At 40.0% G+C, this 17,436-nt stretch overlaps 1 protein-coding gene across 6 annotated transcripts in view; it reads left to right on the forward strand.

Moving 5' to 3' along the window:
• The window catches only part of PTCD3 (pentatricopeptide repeat domain 3), a 29,991-nt gene that overhangs the window by 5,525 nt on the left and 7,030 nt on the right, over positions 1–17,436 (forward strand). For 3 of the 6 annotated variants that reach the window (XM_072770105.1, XM_072770103.1, XM_072770104.1), the window contains exons 4-15: positions 1,379–1,424; positions 5,950–6,018; positions 6,480–6,584; positions 8,376–8,499; positions 10,342–10,457; positions 11,444–11,511; positions 12,670–12,757; positions 13,152–13,212; positions 13,502–13,587; positions 14,439–14,583; positions 15,273–15,323; positions 17,200–17,289. In XM_072770105.1, coding sequence (XP_072626206.1) covers positions 1,379–1,424; positions 5,950–6,018; positions 6,480–6,584; positions 8,376–8,499; positions 10,342–10,457; positions 11,444–11,511; positions 12,670–12,757; positions 13,152–13,212; positions 13,502–13,587; positions 14,439–14,583; positions 15,273–15,323; positions 17,200–17,289 — 1,049 coding nt within the window. Of the gene's footprint in view, positions 1–1,378; positions 1,425–3,204; positions 3,273–4,874; positions 4,983–5,949; positions 6,019–6,479; positions 6,585–8,375; positions 8,500–10,341; positions 10,458–11,443; positions 11,512–12,669; positions 12,758–13,151; positions 13,213–13,501; positions 13,588–14,438; positions 14,584–15,272; positions 15,324–17,199; positions 17,290–17,436 lie in introns of those variants that run through there. The other 3 variants (XM_072770107.1, XM_072770108.1, XM_072770106.1) reach the window with 3 other exon arrangements.

Genomic DNA, 17,436 nt, shown 5'->3' on the forward strand with positions numbered 1-17,436 from the left:
ATACAAAAAACAAACTTGTGGTGCCTGGCTGACTCAGTAGAGCATGCAATTCTCAATCTCGGTTGTAAGTTTGAGCCCCACATTGGTGTAGAGAATTAAATACCAAACTCACAGTTAGGGGGGAAGGAGGGTCACCAGATGACACCATAATCTGTAATATTCTAGTTTATTTTTTAGGGATAATATATCCATTGATACTGATTTTTAAAATAAAGAACTAGCAAGTAATGTGAATGTCATAATTTTTTTGTCAGTTCAGTAGGTTAAGAAGATATGTTCACTTGATAAGACTTATATGCTAATATAAGCTTTAGTGAGAAAATGTCCAGAGATGAGGATTTCTTTGTCCTGATTAAATTACATAAATGTGACTTTAAAAGTGGATAGAAAACACCATGGGTTTTATACACATCAGGAAATTATTCAGTCATGATGTAATATAAAATCCCGTGTATGTTCTTCTTTTTGAGATGTTGAGTGTTCTGTTAAAATTTGTTTAGAAAAATACTTTTGGTTTATTAAGTTTACTTCTCTTTTGGAAATGAAACACATAAAATGTAGCAAGAATAAAACTATTTGGAACCAAATTATCTTGATTTCTCTATTCAGTGAAATCTCCTTTTCCAGCAGTTCAAGTCTCTACCCATAGCATAGTGGCCAGCTGGCCTGGAATTTTTATAAAGGCTATATAGTTGAGAGGTCTAAATGAGAAGAGTTCATCAGAATCATCTGGGAATTCAGTAAGAAAGTATGTGACAGTTATCCGTGGAACTTGGAGGATTTGATTCAGAAAGTCCGGAGTGCAGCCGAGGATTTATTCTATATAGCTGAGTTAAGAGTCACTGCTTTAAACAAAAAAAGCCGCCACTTCACATAACAGAAGAGCCCAGAAAGTGCAATAAGGAATGCATAGGAAAATGGGGTGTCTGTTTAAGCCCCACACTGAGTATAGAGATTATCTAAAAATCTTAAAAAAAAGAATGCATAGGAAAATGGATAGGGCAAGTTAAGATTCAGGATAGACACAGACATCTTTATAAGATAGGAATGGAAATTGCTAGGCCTTTGGAGGTAGTATGAGGGACCATGCCAGAGAGGATGGGCAAAGTATAGTAGGAACATATACGACCCACCTTTAGGAAAGAATGGGACTGTTTGCTCATTTTCTAGCTTCTTGTTGTTCTAGTGATCTTGAGAAATAAGAACTGGCTTTAGTTAAGAGCTAAACTTTTTTTATTGGCTGATCCATACTGAGAGTAGAATCACTTGTTCATTTTGTGGGTATAAAAAAATCCCTATGCCCTCTTCGGCAGCACATCTACTAAAAATTGGAACGAGAAATCCCTTACATGGGTTAACGTATGATTCTTGTTCTTAGGGATAAAGTGGCTGTTCTTCAAGCACTTGCATCCACAGTGAGTAGGGTAAGTAGGAATTTCAGGTTTTTTTTTTTTAAGATTTCATTTATTCATTCATGAGAGACAGACACACACAGAGAGAGGCAGAGACACAGGCAGAGGGAGAAGCAGGCTTCACGCAGGGAGCCCGATGTGGGACTTGATCCAGGGACTCCAGGACCATGCCCTGGGCCAAAGGCAGGCGCTAACCTGCTGAGCCACCCAGGGATCCCCAGAATTTCAGGTTTTTGTTGCAGATCTTGCCAGTTTCTTAGAAATAATGTAATCCAGTCCATTCATGAGACAAATGGAGAAAGTTTTTAAAGAAACTGGCTTTAGGCTAGTTAGGAAGTTAACTCCTTGTTTTAGCCCTATGTCTTTTATCTCCAAACTCCGTGTTTTTATCTTAAATCCGTAATCTTTAAACTTAATCCCCTGAAGAGCTTGTTGAAATGCATGGCCCTGGAGGATGGTTTAGATCCAATACTGTAATGCAGGTGATGTGTAGACCAACTTTGAGAGATAGTGTATCTGCCATGCTGTAAATAATACAGTGATTTAGAATGTGGGTCCTGGAGCCAGTGTTTTGTTTCATATCTGAGTAACTAGCTTTGTGACTTGCATCAAAAAGTTACTTTATCTCTGGATGCTTCTGTATGTTTATCTATAAAATGGGAATTAATTATTATTACAACTATTTTAGTGAAATATTTGTCAATAACTTGCTGTCTTGACAATTTAAGAACGGAGTTTGTAATCTAACAGATAAACTGAAACCTTAGTAAATGCCTCAGAAATGGAACTTTTTCTTTTTTTCTTAAGTTAAGTAATCTTTACATCCAACATGGGGCTCAAACTCACAACCCCAAGATTAAGAGTCACATGCTGTACCAACTGAGCCAGCCAAGTGCCCTGGAAAAGGGAACTTCTGGCTGATTGTATTTTTCATCATGTGAAAGCTATTTCTTTTTTTTTTTTTTTTTTTTAAGATTTATTTATTCATTAGAGACACAGAGAGAGAGAGGCAGACAGGTATGCAGAGGGAGAAGCAGGCTCCATGTAGGGAACTTGATGTGGGACTCCATCCAGGGACTCCAGGATCACACCCAGGGCTGAAGGTGGCGCTAAACCGCTGAGCCACCCAGGCTACCTGAAAGCTGTATTTTTAATTTCAACTACAAGGATAATGTCTAAAATAATTAAGACGTTAACTGCCACAATGTCTGTGTGGATACTAATCTTCTTTAAGGCCATTATCACAGATTTCCAGAACTGTTTTCTATTGTAGATGTTAAACTTAAGGAGTAAAAAATAATAATAATAATAAAATAAACTTAAGGAGTATTGGGTCAAATATGCCCTGGTATATCCTAGCAGTTTCTCAGAAGGGGTTTTTAAAATACTGCATCTCCATGCTAGTAATACATTGAGATCTTCAGCAGTTTACTTACCTCTAACTAGGCATCTGAAATGTAAACTAGAGTAATGGCCCTCTGAGACTTTCTCAGGTTGTTTTTGTTTTTTGTTTTTTAATGAGAATGGCATTCGAGTCAGAGAAGTTGTAGATTTATGTGTGCATTTGTCTGATTTGTCTGGGTTTGGGCCTTTAAGACGCAAGGTATAGTAATTTATTCGTTCAGTAACTGCATATTCTACCCTTCTGATGCTTACCAGGCACTGTGCTGGATGTAAAGACAATCCTTGCACAGTTCCTAGAGAGGGAACATGGAGGAGCACTGGGAAGAGGGTACATAACCCAGGCTGGGAAAGGACTTCCCAGAGGAGCTGATAATTGGATTCCTTCTAGGAACGTGAGCGGCAAGGATACTATGATGGGAAGGAGCATTCCCGTTAGAGGCAGCACCATGAGCAAAGGTACAAAGGCATAGAATGAGTAGTTGGTATGGTAGGAATCAAGGATTTGGTGGGTGGAGAAATGAGAAATATGAGGCAAGATGATTAAACACAATGCTGGGGACTCAGGTCCTCCGAAGAATTTTAAGCAGTGTTATGAAAATCAGATTTTAGAAAAGACAGCCATGTGGAGATGGGAAACGTTGGAACTTTAGAGTAAAGATGTTAAAACTACCATGTCCAAACCCAAACCTCGCTATCTCCTCAGTGGCACCTCTGTTGTTCTAGTTGCTCAAATCAAAACCTAAGGAGTTATCTGTGATTCGTTTTTTCTCTCTTGCTGCATATTAGTAAATCCTTTGTTTCTTCCTTCAAGATAGATGTGCATGGAATCCCAAGACCACTCTGAGGTGCAGTGATTTGCTAGGACAACTCCCAGTACTCAACATATAGTCCTACAGCTACTATTTAATATAGGAAAAGGACACAAAGCAAAGTTGGACAAGGGAAAAGGCACATAGGGTGAAATCCAGAAGAAACCAGGTACAAGTTTCTAAAGAGTCTTTTCCCAGTGGAGTCACACAGGATATGCCTGATTCCTCCAGCGGAGTTGACACACATGTGTAGTATCTGCCGTGAAAGCTCTTTGGAGACTCGGCCCAGAGGTTTTTTTTTTGGTGTCTAGCCATGAAGGCACCCTGTACCTGGCACATACCAATATTCCAGACTTTCAGAAGGAAGGCAGAAGTTCACCATAAACCACACTGTACAGACAGTCTCGACACAATGAGCCATTCTCATTGGTACTGGGGATGGTGGGAACCCTCCCAAAACCAGATTTTCCAGGGCAGCCTTGCAAGTAGGCCTTTCTAAGGATAGCAGTCTCAGGCCTGATAACTCTGCACAGTATCAGACTCTGCACTCTTGTCATCACAACATGATCACTGTAGTCATCTAAGTCACCATTATCTCTTACTACCCTGGATTAAACACAGCAGGCCCTGTCTCTTCACTGCCCTAGCTCCCCACAGACAGCTCGCATTTCAGCAGCCCAAGTGATCCTAATAAAATGTTGGATCACATCACACTTTTGCTCAGAACTCGAGTGGCTTCTCATTTGTCATAATTGGGATAAAAAGTAGGTGAGAGCTCCTAAGGCCCTCCGATGATCTCCCCACTCCCACGTTACCTCTCTGACGGCATCTCTTGTCAACCTTCTGGGTGCCCTACCCGAGCCTCCTGCCTAATTCTGTTTCCCCGCAGGTAGACCTCTGCTTCAGGGCTCTAATGTTTGCTGTTCTTCTGCCTGGACTGCTTCCCCTGAGATACTCAACATTATTTACTCCCTCATCTGCTTGAATCTTTGCTTCAGTATCACTTTTTCAGTGAGGCCTTCCCTGACTACCCCATTTGGGTCATAGATCTCTTTGACACTTTCTTGTCCCTTTTTCTACTTCATTTTGCTGCATAGCAGTTACATCTTTTTAATTCATTGTGTATTGTTTATTTTTACTTTCTGGAGGTTTTTTCCCCCCTACTAGACTGCAAGCTTTATAGGGAGGGGATAATTCTGTTGTCTCCCTGGTAACTAGAATAATGAGTGCCTGGCACATAGGAAGTGCTTTGTAAAAAATAAGGAAGACACTGAATTATGGCTGTGGCAGTTGCGATAGGGACAGTGGAGTTGGTAGGGGAAGATAAGGAACTAGCATTGGTTGCATCTGATGATAGGTAAGTGGAATGGAAGAGGCCCTAAACAGGTATCTAACAAGGGTGGTACAGAGGATCAGAGCCAGGCACTAGTTCAAGTGTAATCAGGGAGCAGGTAGTCCAAGGCAGCTAACCTAGAACTGCTACCTCTGGTTTATCATTACATGACTGCTGCATCTTAGTGAAGTGGTATAACCAGATAAAATGAGTCTCCAATGAGTGTGAAGGGAAAGAGGTTTTGAAAGGGCAGCAGGAGGCTGAGACCCAAAAAAAATCCTACCTCCAGGCCTTCGGTATGAGCAGCTACCCCTTGAGAGCTGCAGGGAAACGATCCCTTGGAGAGTCCAAGTCAGACAGGGCACCAAGGGGATAGGAGAGATTCTGGATATAGGGTGCGTTTTTCCTATGGAACAATGGTCCCAGAAGGCCCAGGAAAGGAGGTTCCAAGGGAGAGAGTAGAGGAATAGAGAAAGTAATTTGGGGACACTTTTCAGTGAGTGGTACTGAAGAGTTGATTTTGCTCAGAGTTCTCTAGAACAATGTGAAAAAATGTATCAAACCTCCAACATCAGGACGCAGGAGAAGCTGCTACTGTTTGCTCCTTCCAAGAGGGCACAGTAGGATCCTCCATTTGGAGGAGGGACTCTTGGATGGGTAGTGGCCAGGCTTTGAAGGAAACCCTAGTTCAGGACACTGGTGCCCAGACTGGTTAATTAGATAATCTTTCATTTAAATAAGCAGTAGTTCCTGGTAGCACCCTCATATCTTAAGAGTCAGTAATAGGGGTTTGAGCCCTTGTTTGCTTTAAGTTGTGTGTAATGACAGCAGAGTCTTAGAGAGCTGAGAGTACAGTATAGGTGTTTCTCTCACCACAGACACACACTTCTGCAAGTGTTACATATGTAATTAAAATTTCTTTTACAGAGTTTTTAGTTATCAAAACTCAAGGTCTTAATTAAAATATAAAGAGATTTCTTTGTCTTCACAGGACCCCACAGCTGCCCCTTACGCATTTCAGGATGATCCTTACCTCATACCAGCATCCTCTATGGAATCTGTGAGTGTTATCATGTAGCTTTTCTAGTATTATGTTTTATCTTGGTTGTTTGGGTACAAGCATGGATGGATATAGAATTTTACTTAGGTGTAAAAACTTTTGAAAAGTTAACAGATGCTGTTAACTGTTAGAGATAACTCTTTAGACTCTGAATCCTTTGCTACTTTTTTCATAGTTTTAGAGCGAGGCTGTGGAAAAGATTTGGGATTTAATTCTTAGGGCTCTTTCACACTGAAGCAGTCCACTCGGTTTCAGTGCACTGGTTTTGTATACCACAAGCTGTGTATGACCAAAAATGTCACACTCAGTAGCAGAGGTGCACATGCGGTGGTGTGTAATTTAGCTTCTAATTGGGTTTCTATGTAATATTGCATTCTTTTTGAGGGGGTGGATAATACTTGCTGAGGGTGTAATTCTGATCTTTTGAGTCAGTTTATATCTAAATCCTTTTCTTTATATAGCGTTTGTTTTTACTGGCAAAGAAGTCTGGAGAGAACGCAGCAAAGTTTATTATTAATTTACATCCCAAATATTTTCAGAAGGACATAGCTGAACCTCATATACCGGTAAGGAGAGGTAATTGTGATTTTTCAGGTATTACTATGTAAATGTATATTAAACCAAGTTTTCATGGCTAATATTTGAGTAGCCAGTTGAATGTCCTCAGTATTTGTTTGAAGTCTGCTGATGTGTATAGTTACCTTTTTTTTTTTTTTTTTTTAAGATTTTATTTATTTATTCATGATAGTCACAGAGGAGAGAGAGAGAGGCAGAAACACAGGCAGAGGGAGAAGCAGGCTCCATGCACCCGGAGCCCGACATGGGATTCGATCCCGGGTCTCCAGGATCGCGCCCTGGGCCAAAGGCAGGCGCCAAACCGCGGTGCCACCCAGGGATCCCTTGTGTATAGTTATCTTTGCTTACAGTAGTAACTTTTTTTTCTTTTACTGCTATACGTATTTGGTCCTCATCCTGTTTTCCCCATTTGACTTCTGTAACACCAGAATCTTCAATCTTTACCCCTGTGATTGTTCTTTTTAGTTTCTTTGAGTAGCTTTTCTGTCCATCCCTCATGTTGGTGTCTCCAGAGGTTTCCGTGCTCAGTCATTGTCTCGTTCCTGTCTGCAGTCTTCCTGTTTCAGCAGCCCTCATGTTCCATTTGGCATTCTTCTATATCTGGCCCACTATCCCTCTGCTTTGATAGCCCAATGTCCTGGTTTCCCTTCAGAGCCTGTCAACCCTTCTGCCTTTGACTATGAATTCCAGACTCTATTTCCAGCCACCTCTGTGTCATGTAGTCATGAGGTGTGAGTGTCATGCAGCACATGCTGAGTGTTACCCATTGTGCTTGGTGCTGTCATTATAGTGGCAAGTGGAACAGAGGCACCCCTGCCCTCTGGGGTTTATTAGTGAAAATAGTAGCCTCAGGCTCATATCCCAGACTCCTTTCTTCCCAAAATGCCTGCAGCCAAGCACAGCCTCCTGCTTCTCAAGCGGCAACTCCCAGTGACAAAATTGGAGGTCTGCGATTGTGCAGGTGACAGTGCCGGTTGTCCTCTGCAGGACAATGGCAGTGATGGAATGGTCAGTTGCTGGCCCACCCACACCCCTGGATGTTTCTAACTAGCTGTTACTCTTCGGTGCTTATTAGCTCGCTTCTGCTTGAAGCCTCCCGTGGGTCCCTGCTTCCTTGGCAGGCAGCAATGTCACACATCCCGGATCTCCCATTATTGATGTTCACACTGCACTGTAAATCTTTTCTTCTTTTCCTCTCTGATAAATGGGGAGAACCCTGAAGGTAGAGGATGATTTTCATCTCTGTGTCTCCCATGCCTTGCTCTGTGTCTGGCAGAAAATGGCTGGCATTCAATAAATATTAAAATAAACTGGTTAGGTAAAATCAGTGTACCCTGGTGATGGTAAATGTTCAGAGAGTAAAAGAAGTATGAGCGATGAAAAGTTTCTGCCCTTACAACCAGGTATACTCTTGACACGAAACAAGATAGGGACAAAAGGAGAAGGGATAGTTTTGACAGGCGACAAAGTTAAGTTCAACTTGAAGTTGGGGGAGTTAGTTGGAAACTGGATTCTTTAGATATGGCTTAAATATTTATTTATATATATATATATATGCTTTTCAGTCAAACTAGAAAATAGCTAAATGGTTTTGTCTCAGATACCGGAGGTAGTCTCTTTTTTGTTTTAAATTGTATTCCCTACAAAGATGTACACGTGGCGCATGAAACAGGAATTGGGACAGTGAAGTTTTGTTTTGGTGTGTTGTTGGACAGAGTTTAGTCCTGCTCAGCTATTGTCCCTTTACCTGTTTGTGGTAACTAGCCATCTTCTTTTCTTAGTGTTTAATGCCCGAGTACTTTGAACCTCAGATTGAAGATATAAGCGAAGCAGCCTTGAAGGAAAGAATCAAGCTCAAAAAAGTCAAAGCCTCTGTGGACATGTTTGATCAACTCTTGCAAGCAGGTGACTCAGTTCATTTAAAGCTCCTCTGGGAACATGGGCTTTGGAAGTGGGCTGTGGATGCGTGATCCTGCTGGTCATGAGTAAAAGTTAGAAGGATCTCTGCCTAATGTTGTGTTCCTACTTTTAAGAGTTTAGTAGTTAAAAAAAAAAAAAAAAAAGTTTAATAGTATTTCAAGTTCTGCTTCAGCCTTACTTTTGAATTATAAGCTAGATGGAGTTGGACCTTAGTTTCCTGTGCTCCTGGGTTGTATTGTGTAGCAGATAGAGAAATTATAGAACCATTCTTCCTTGGCTTCCATTTTTAACCCTAGGCATATACGTACTGTATTCACATTTCTTGTACTCCTTGTGTTTAGAGGCATAAACTGGTAAAAAAAGGAATATTTAAAAAGGAAAGAACACTAACCTGAGTTACTGAGATACTGATTCTAAATCTAATGTGAATTAACTCTGTAGCCTTGGAAAGATCACAGTTCTGCAGCACTTCTGTCTCTCAAATTCTCTGGCTCTCTGAATTTAATCTGGGTGAACATCTAGTGATATAGATCTAAATTGCATGGCTTGTAAACTACCAGGAGAGGAATATACCTATAGTAGCATCAAAGGCAGCAGGACTGTAAGTTCATGGACCACAGAATGCTCTTCAGTGATTTAGGATAACAATCAACCAGACATAAAAGAGATAGGAACTGGACTGAGTAATTCTTGAACACATTCTTGAACACAAGAAGCCTTTACAGCAAGCTGTGTTTGACTTGGGAATTTTAGTGTGTGGTCTGCTCTGGTATTGGATGTACTAATGAATTGCTGATGTGTGTTATAATTTACGGATGCCTTTCCCTCTGCTTGTTGAATATGATAAGTCTGCATTCAGGTTCTTAGTGCTCAGCTCTGTCTTCCTCTGGTTTTACACACTGTGCTTATGCACGTGCAGACATTAAGTAAGCGGTTCTGAAGACCGTGTGTCAGACCCACAGCTCAGAGTAACAGAAGAAGACAACATGCCATGGGGGAGGTTAGAAGAAGTTTTACCTTCAAGACCTCAATAAGTACCAAAGCCTTTGCATGGCATTTCACATAATTTGATTCTGTAGTACCTTAGGAATTGCTGTGTTTTATAATCATTTTATAAAGGAAACTGATTAAATTTCCAGTTTTAAGATAGTATGATCCAGTCCAGTTACCCTCCGGAGCTTCTCTCCATTCTGCTGTGCTCTTTTCAGAGGTTTTAAATTTCCTAATGGGCATTTTTAATGTCAGTATATTTTCAGAAAAATGCAGGTACTTTATTTTGCAAATACTATATCTCATACTGCCTGTTTCCTTTTTTTCTTAGTATCAAGATGGGAGCATAATGTTTTTGAGTAACAGTTTTTAAGAGCTACTATAATTAGACACTTGTGCTAGTATTTCTAGGCAAGTATTCCAGTGAGGGCCCAGATCCAAGTGGAATAATTCTGCTTGCATATGTAAAATTGGAACTGGGCCAGGGAAACTTAAGTGGCAGTAATTTGCACTCAGAGTGTTGGGTTTGGAGACAATAGTTAAAACCTTGAGTTTCTTGGGGGTTATGAGTATGTACAAAGTGAGCACAGGGTCAGGCTTTGTCTTGTGTTTTAGTCCCTCATGTCAGGCCACACGGTTGCTAGGTATTGTGTTTGCATCTCTTCAGATGTTTCTGTTGACATGGAGTGTATGCTCATCCATTCTTAGAGTGCTGAAGGATACAAAATATGTAGCCAAGAAAGCTCTAGCTTGTAGAAAAAGTGAAGAATTTTAATCCAGTAAGCTTCCGTTCTTTAATGTTTCAAGGATTCTTTCCCTTTCTTCTCCTCCCCACAGGAACCACTGTATCTTTGGAAACAAGTAACAGTCTCTTGGACTTACTGTGTTATTATGGTGACCGGGAGCCCTCAACTGATAATCATTTTCAGCAAAGTGGAAAATCAGAGGAGCTGGTAAGCTTAAAAATATTTTGACTTTGCCTACCACATGCAGTCAAAACGTTGAGCAGAAACATTAGGCAAGCCCCTCTGTTGTTGTTACTCAGAGTGACCAGATGATAGGTAAGGAACAGGGAAAGATTCCATGGCCCCAGCCCCCTCAAAAATGCATACATATGTGGGCAGCAAGTAGTGAGCACACTGTTGGGGCTCTAGAACAGTACTGTGCCAAGAGCTGGCCTGTAGATAAGAAGTCCTATCTTAATTACTCAACCCAGGAGTTGTAGAAAAAGATCCCACATACATCTTTGGATCATGTGAACAAAGGTTATGTACATCATTTTCATAATATATTCATACTTGTAAAAATTTGAAAGACAGACTGGATGTCCAGTGTCATGTAATTGAATTATGCTGTGTGGTGATAGAGAGGACTAGCATAGGTCTATTCATCTGTGGAAAGATGCATCATATATTGCTAAGTGAGAAGATAGGCCAGATGATAATATTCCATCTTTATAAAATATTTTCATATTGCATAAGGGAAAATGAAAAATTAAGTGCTTTTTCTTCCATTTTTGTCTGGTTTTCCTCCACTAAATGTGGATTGTTTATATATGAAATCATTAAGTCTTTTCAAATGTATAGGCATATATGTTGTTTCTGTGTGGTTCAAGCACAGTCAGCTCAAGCCAGGCTGTGTTTGAGTTTCCAGTTCCTCCCTCTGGGCTAGGCTGTGCAGGCGACTGGCTTCATCTCTCTTCCAGCCTGTCAGTTCTTGCTTTAAGTGCTAGCTTTACTTTCATCTCTAAGTGAGCTGATGTCTGCTGAAAAAAGTATCCCTTTTTTTAGGTGAACATTTACTGGGTTTTTTCTTCATCTTCTATTGGCTCTGTATTTCTTTTATTTTTTCGAGGTTTCCTTTGCCTTTCTGATTTCAAGTATTCTAACTAGGAGGGTGCATTCTGTTGTCATTTTTTGTTGATGATGATTCATTTCAGGAAGAGGACACAGGAGAAAATGATAAGAAATCTAAGAAGGCTGATGATCAGTTTGGAGTCACATGGAGGTAGGTTATAAATCATTAGAACTTGGTAGTACTGTTCTTTATGGGGCGTGGCATGCTCCCCATCACCCCCTTAAGAAGATACGCTCCTGAAGTTTTCTAAAATTGAATTTGTTTCTAGTGTACAGTACAAATGTCACCATTGGTATTCCTCTGCATTTAGAGCTCATTTCATAAGTTTACTTCCAACCAGCAGTACAGGGTTGACACTTCACTCTTTTCCTCCCTACCACCCATTTCATTTCATGTCACCTTCACATAGTATTGATTCCTTGGGTAGTTTGACCAGTGGTCCTACTGTCCAATTTATACCTCCCTTTCTGAAAGTCTGGATATTTTTGTGAGAACACACATGCCCTAGAATATAGTTCTAAATTAAGGCTGCTGGCCAGCAGGCAGAAATGCTCAGCATTTCCAGACAAAAGGTGAATAACGTTTAACATTTGAGAATTTAACTGAATAGAAACGTCTGGTAAAAGATATTTCACATGGATGTATGGAGAAGGAAAGCTACCATTAAGATCTGAAGTCTTTTGTGAAGTGAAAAATTGAGTAGAATCAAAGATTAAATTTCTTGTAGTTTTTCATAATTTCGCATGCTGGTTAAGAATATGGGCTTTGCCATATCATCCTGACTCAAATCCCAGTTCTGATTTCTGAGACCTCTTTATAAGAGACAGAATCAAGATACAGCATAGTCTGTAAAACATCGTTATGTTTATTGATTGGTTGATTGATTAAAAGAAGATGCACCAGAGTGTGATGTGTACACACACTAGGATATGAAAGAGAGACGCTAGAGAAACTACTTGTCCGTGGTGGCCTCTGGGGAGTTGTATATGGTTGAGAGAGGGTGGGGAAACTCCACTGTGTGCCCGGTGTACACTTTGCTTTTTGTTCTGTATTGTGAGTATCTATTAATGTTTTTGTAAAAATTTTCAGTCCTGATTCTGTCACTTAACTGCCAGGCTCTGAACCACTTGAGGTTTTCGAGCCTTGGTTTTTCTCACTTTTCAGAACGATAAACATGTCTCTCTTCCTCTCTGGATTGTGAGAGTTGTGTGTATAAAGTGCTTGGCACATTGTGAACTCTCAGTAGATTGTGGTAGCCGTTGGTTTTTCCTATTACCCCTGGTTCACATTTATTCTTACTGTGTCTAGGGCAAAAAACAATGCTGAGAGAATCTTTGCTCTAATCCCAGAAAAAAACTCCTATTCCTACTGCACAATGATCCGAGGAATGGTGAAGGTAACGTTTTATATTTTTATCTTTAATTTCCACTAAATCAGGATTTTTCATCCTTAGATTGATTGACAATTGGGCCAGATAATTTGTTGTCATGAGGGCTCTCCATTGTATTGTAGAATGTTTAGTAGCTCCCTATCCTCTACCTACTGCATGTCAGTACTACATCTTCCCCAACCCCCAGTTGTGACAACTAGAAATAGCTCCAGGAATTACCAAATGTCACCTGGGATGCAGAATTGCTGCAGTAGAGTATAAATTTCATGAGAACTGGGACCTTGTCTGTTTCGTTTGCTATTGTATTCCGAAACCCTAAACCCTAAAACAGTAGATGTACAAATATTTCTTAAGTGAACATGTTTGACAATGCTGAGTTTTTGTATTTTCTCTCTCCCAGCACCGAGCTCTTGTGCAGGCATTAAACTTGTATGCTGAATTATTAAACAACAGACTCAAGGGTAAGTGTGTTTGTAGAGAATTTTCCTCTTTCCTTTTCTTTCCTTAAGAATCTGTAACATCTTTGAATCTACAGAATATTTGGATCTTCCTCACCTTTGGGCTCACTTTTAATCTTTTCTTGTGGTATTGGTGGTAGAAGCTGGAGGAGAGATCAGAGCAGGGAGTGATTGTCTAGTTTTGTGAACATATATTAATGAGCTAGGAGCCACATGTGCATTACTGCTTCGTTAAACTGAGCCATTTAGGAATTCAGCCCAAATTTTGTTAAGGTTTTTTCCTCTTTTACAGCTGATGTGTACACCTTCAATGCACTGATTGAAGCAACAGCATTGAATATGAATGAGAAATCAGAGGACAAATGGAATAATATACTGGTAAGGAGGAACCCTCATTTTTGTTTTCTAGTGGGTCTGAAATATCTTTTCCTAGAAATACAGGGGATGGAGACCACACTTATTGAGCATTTTCATGGCAGATACTATGACACTGGACACTCAGCAGTTGCATGTTTACACCCTCCCAGCAACCCTATAGTTAAATTATCTGCATGTGAGAAGAAAAAGTTGCTTGACCAGAGTCTGTGACTAAAATTCAAAAAGACTTCGGTTGCTCTGTTGATTTCTCATAGTTTTATTACAAAAATAATGCATATTTCCTGAAACCTTTATATCAAGTAAAGTTTGAAAAAAAATTATATTCAGTGGATTGAGGTAATTAAAGAATAGAAATGTTTTTATGTTTTTACACTGTACGGTTTGTGTGTTTTTGTACCATACTGCTCATTTTAGAGGAAAACACCCCCATTCATTCTAATCTGTTCTTCTGCTTTACTAGGCAGGGAGTGAAGACAGACACCTTGATCAAGTGAGGTGGGGTGACTGAATGGAGTGACTTCTGTAAAAGGCAAAGTCACTGGTCCTGCTGATAATTCTTTTTTTTTTTTAAGCTTTTATTTATTTATTCATGAGAGACACACAGAGAGAGAGAGGCAGGCTCCATGCAGGGAACCGGATATGGGACTCGATCCTGGGTCTCCAGGATCATGCCCTGGGCCAAAGGCAACGCTAAACCGCTGGGCCACCCAGGCTGCCAGATAATTCTTAAATTAGGGATATATTTATTAACTTTAGACTTAGCCAGAGTGCCAAATTCTTTTTTAGTGTGTAATATTAGTTAATTTACCCACCCAGGTGTAAATAAGACCTACTTCTTTTGATTCAACTAGGAGCTCCTAAAACAAATGGCTGCACAGAAGGTGAAACCAAATCTGCAAACATTTAATACTATTCTGAAATGCCTCCGAAGATTTCAGGCATTTGGAAGATTGCCAGCCTTACAGACCTTTCGTGAAATGAAAGCCATCGGAATAGGTGAGTATGTATCCTGGTGTCCGTCACTGGAGGCTGAGACACTGCTGAACCAAGGGCTTAGATCCAGATGAGCAAAAAAGAAATGGTGAACTCTTTTTGCTTTTTAAGTAATGTGTTGAGAATTCCTGATCTGCCATTTGGCACACTTAATTACATGCATTTACTAAAGATGGGAGCTCCTTTATCGTCATGTGTTTTATAGCAAATTACAATGTTTTTTTAATATTTTGGGTACTTTCCTGTGGATTTCTTCATCCTGGGGAGAACTATTTACTTAAGAGTTAGTTTTAAATCCCATGATATTTCCTAGCCTAATTAGGTATTTGAACCCAACTGTGCTACTGTGTTTATAGTTTTCAGTAATTTTTAAAAGTTGTTTGGGAATCAGTTCATTTCAGTATACTTAGTGTTCTTGAGTGAAGGATCATAGTACTTTATAATATTTAGTAATGATATGTCAAGGCTTGCTTGCATGTGTGTCAAGGCTTTCTATAAGAGATTCTTTATATTTTTCCACTTAACATTAATCAAAATGAGCTAGTAAAGGTCTTTGTTCAGAGGAATAGTAATGTATTCTCTTAAATAGCATGTTCAGTGTGTTTTTTTAAGTCAGTGTGCCTCAGTAAACTGTTTTTGGATAGCCGGGTTTGACTTGTTTCTTATTTTTTTCTATCCACCTGGTAATTTAGAACCCTCGCTGGCAACATACCACCATGTTATCCAGTTGTTTTATCACCATGGTATGTATGACATTGTGTATTAACTTATGTAGAAAGCTGACCCAGCTCTCTTATGTTTATGTGAGTATTTGCTGTAGGCTTCTTTTGCTCTATATGATTTTCAGAATAGAGAACTCCCAAATTAACGTTATCCTGTAGCCTGGGCAGAAAGTTACCCTTGAAGGTAGTAACCTTGTTTGTTACGGAAAACTTCAGCTGGAGGGGACGGGGCCATTAAATGTACTGTTGGTATACGATTACAAATGGTCAGAAGGTATGTTATTCTGGAGTTCTTTTGCCTCTCCAGAGCTGTGCTTTCCACTAAAATAGCCATTAGTCACACATGCCTATTTAATTAAAATTAAATGGTATTTAAGACTCCTTCATTGCATTAGTGCCAGGTGGCCACGTGTGGCTACTGGCTACTGTATTCAGTGATACAGCAACAGAACATTTCCATTTTTAAGGAAATTACTGGACAGTGCTGCTCCGTGGTAACCTTAACCTTATTTTGAAGCCTTGTGGGAGAACTTTTTAGCTCTGTTTGTCACCTACTTTAGGTCAGCCAGATCCTATTGGAGCTGTGCTCTGTTGAACAGACTTTGGAGCAAGGCACATCTGAGTTGAAATTTCACCTCTGTCATTTACCAGCTATGCCAAAGGAACTCGATACCTTACCTGAGTAAATACCGTCGGACTGTAATGATTAAATGAACTGTGTCCAGTGTCTTGGAAGACATATAGTAAGCACTCATAGTCTGTCAGTTCTTATCCATTTGGCCCAACCTGAGAAAGAACCAGTGGTGGGTTCAGAAATGACCGCTCCAGTCCTTCTCTACTGCAGTAGACTTTATAGATATAAAACAGAAGAACTTGATTGTCCGTGTTTTGGTAGGCTAATTTTACAAAATCCACATCCTCATCTATAGGGAAGAGTTTTATCTTTTAGGGTAGGGGGAAAGAGGTAAACAATTTCCACAGTAATTGGATCTTCTTCTGAAATTTTACTCAGTCTTGACGTTGTAGTGAAACTGGTGCTTCTGACCCCAAAGCCTGTTGCATTTTTCTCTATTGTCACACATCACTTTGATTTCGTTTCTAACCAAAGTCTGTGGTCCTGTTTCCTAAATAACACTCGGAAACATGGGGGCAGGCTCAGAGGAGGAGTGTCAGTTTGCCTTACAGGTATGTGAGCTAGCTACCTGCAGTTGACAACGTCTAGGTAGTTATTCAAAAGAAAGCCTAAAGATTGAAAGGATACATATAAAGTAAATTATTATGTAACTAATAAAATGATTAGGAATGCTAGCAAATGGGAATACGTTTAAGGAAATTCTAGGAATACATCTATACTGTCATTAAAACTAATCACTTGAAAAGTGGATAAGATACAGAGCGGATTTGGATGAATAAGGTGTAAGGAATTGTATAGGTGCATTTTCTACCTATTAGTACCCACTTCATGTGATTTTTAAGAGGATTGCCTATATCCATTAATCCTACAGTTTTCTTTTTCTGGCCTTTTCATCTTGATTATACTTCAAAGCAACACAAATGATTCGCAAAAAACATGTTTGTTTTTCTAAGTATGCAGGTTTGGTTGTGTGCTTGTCTCCCACTTTGGTGAAAGTCAAGCTTAAGACAAGACTAGGGAGGGAGGGAAAGTCCCCTGGGAGCACATAGACAAAGAGCCAGAACTGCTCCAGATCGTATGCACAGTTCTGCTGTGTACTGTGCCTCTGCTCCTTTAGAGAGCATGCATCCCCGCCGGCTCTCTACTGGGTAGTATGCCGAGGGTGGAGGGAGAAGTGTGGAGCCTTGGACTGCGTGCCATGTGGGTGGGTGGTGTTACAGAAGGGGACGACTGATAAAACCTCATTGCTCTCTCATTCTGCAGAAAACCCTTCAAAAGGATCATCCCGCATCATCTATGATATTATGAATGAAATAACAGGACAGAAATTTACCCCAAAGGACCCAGATGACGGTATGCACAGAAATTGCTTGTGTGAAACAAAAAGCCTGCTTTCCTGATTGCCAGTTATTAGAGGCTTTATGATGAGGACAGAGTTTAATGTAGCTTTTCTTATGGGTGATTATTCTGTGGAAGTCAAAATATGTGTAGCACATTGCT

The sequence above is a fragment of the Canis lupus genome, chromosome 12, assembly GCF_048164855.1.
Source record: "Canis lupus baileyi chromosome 12, mCanLup2.hap1, whole genome shotgun sequence".
Classification (NCBI taxonomy): Eukaryota; Metazoa; Chordata; class Mammalia; order Carnivora; family Canidae; genus Canis; species Canis lupus.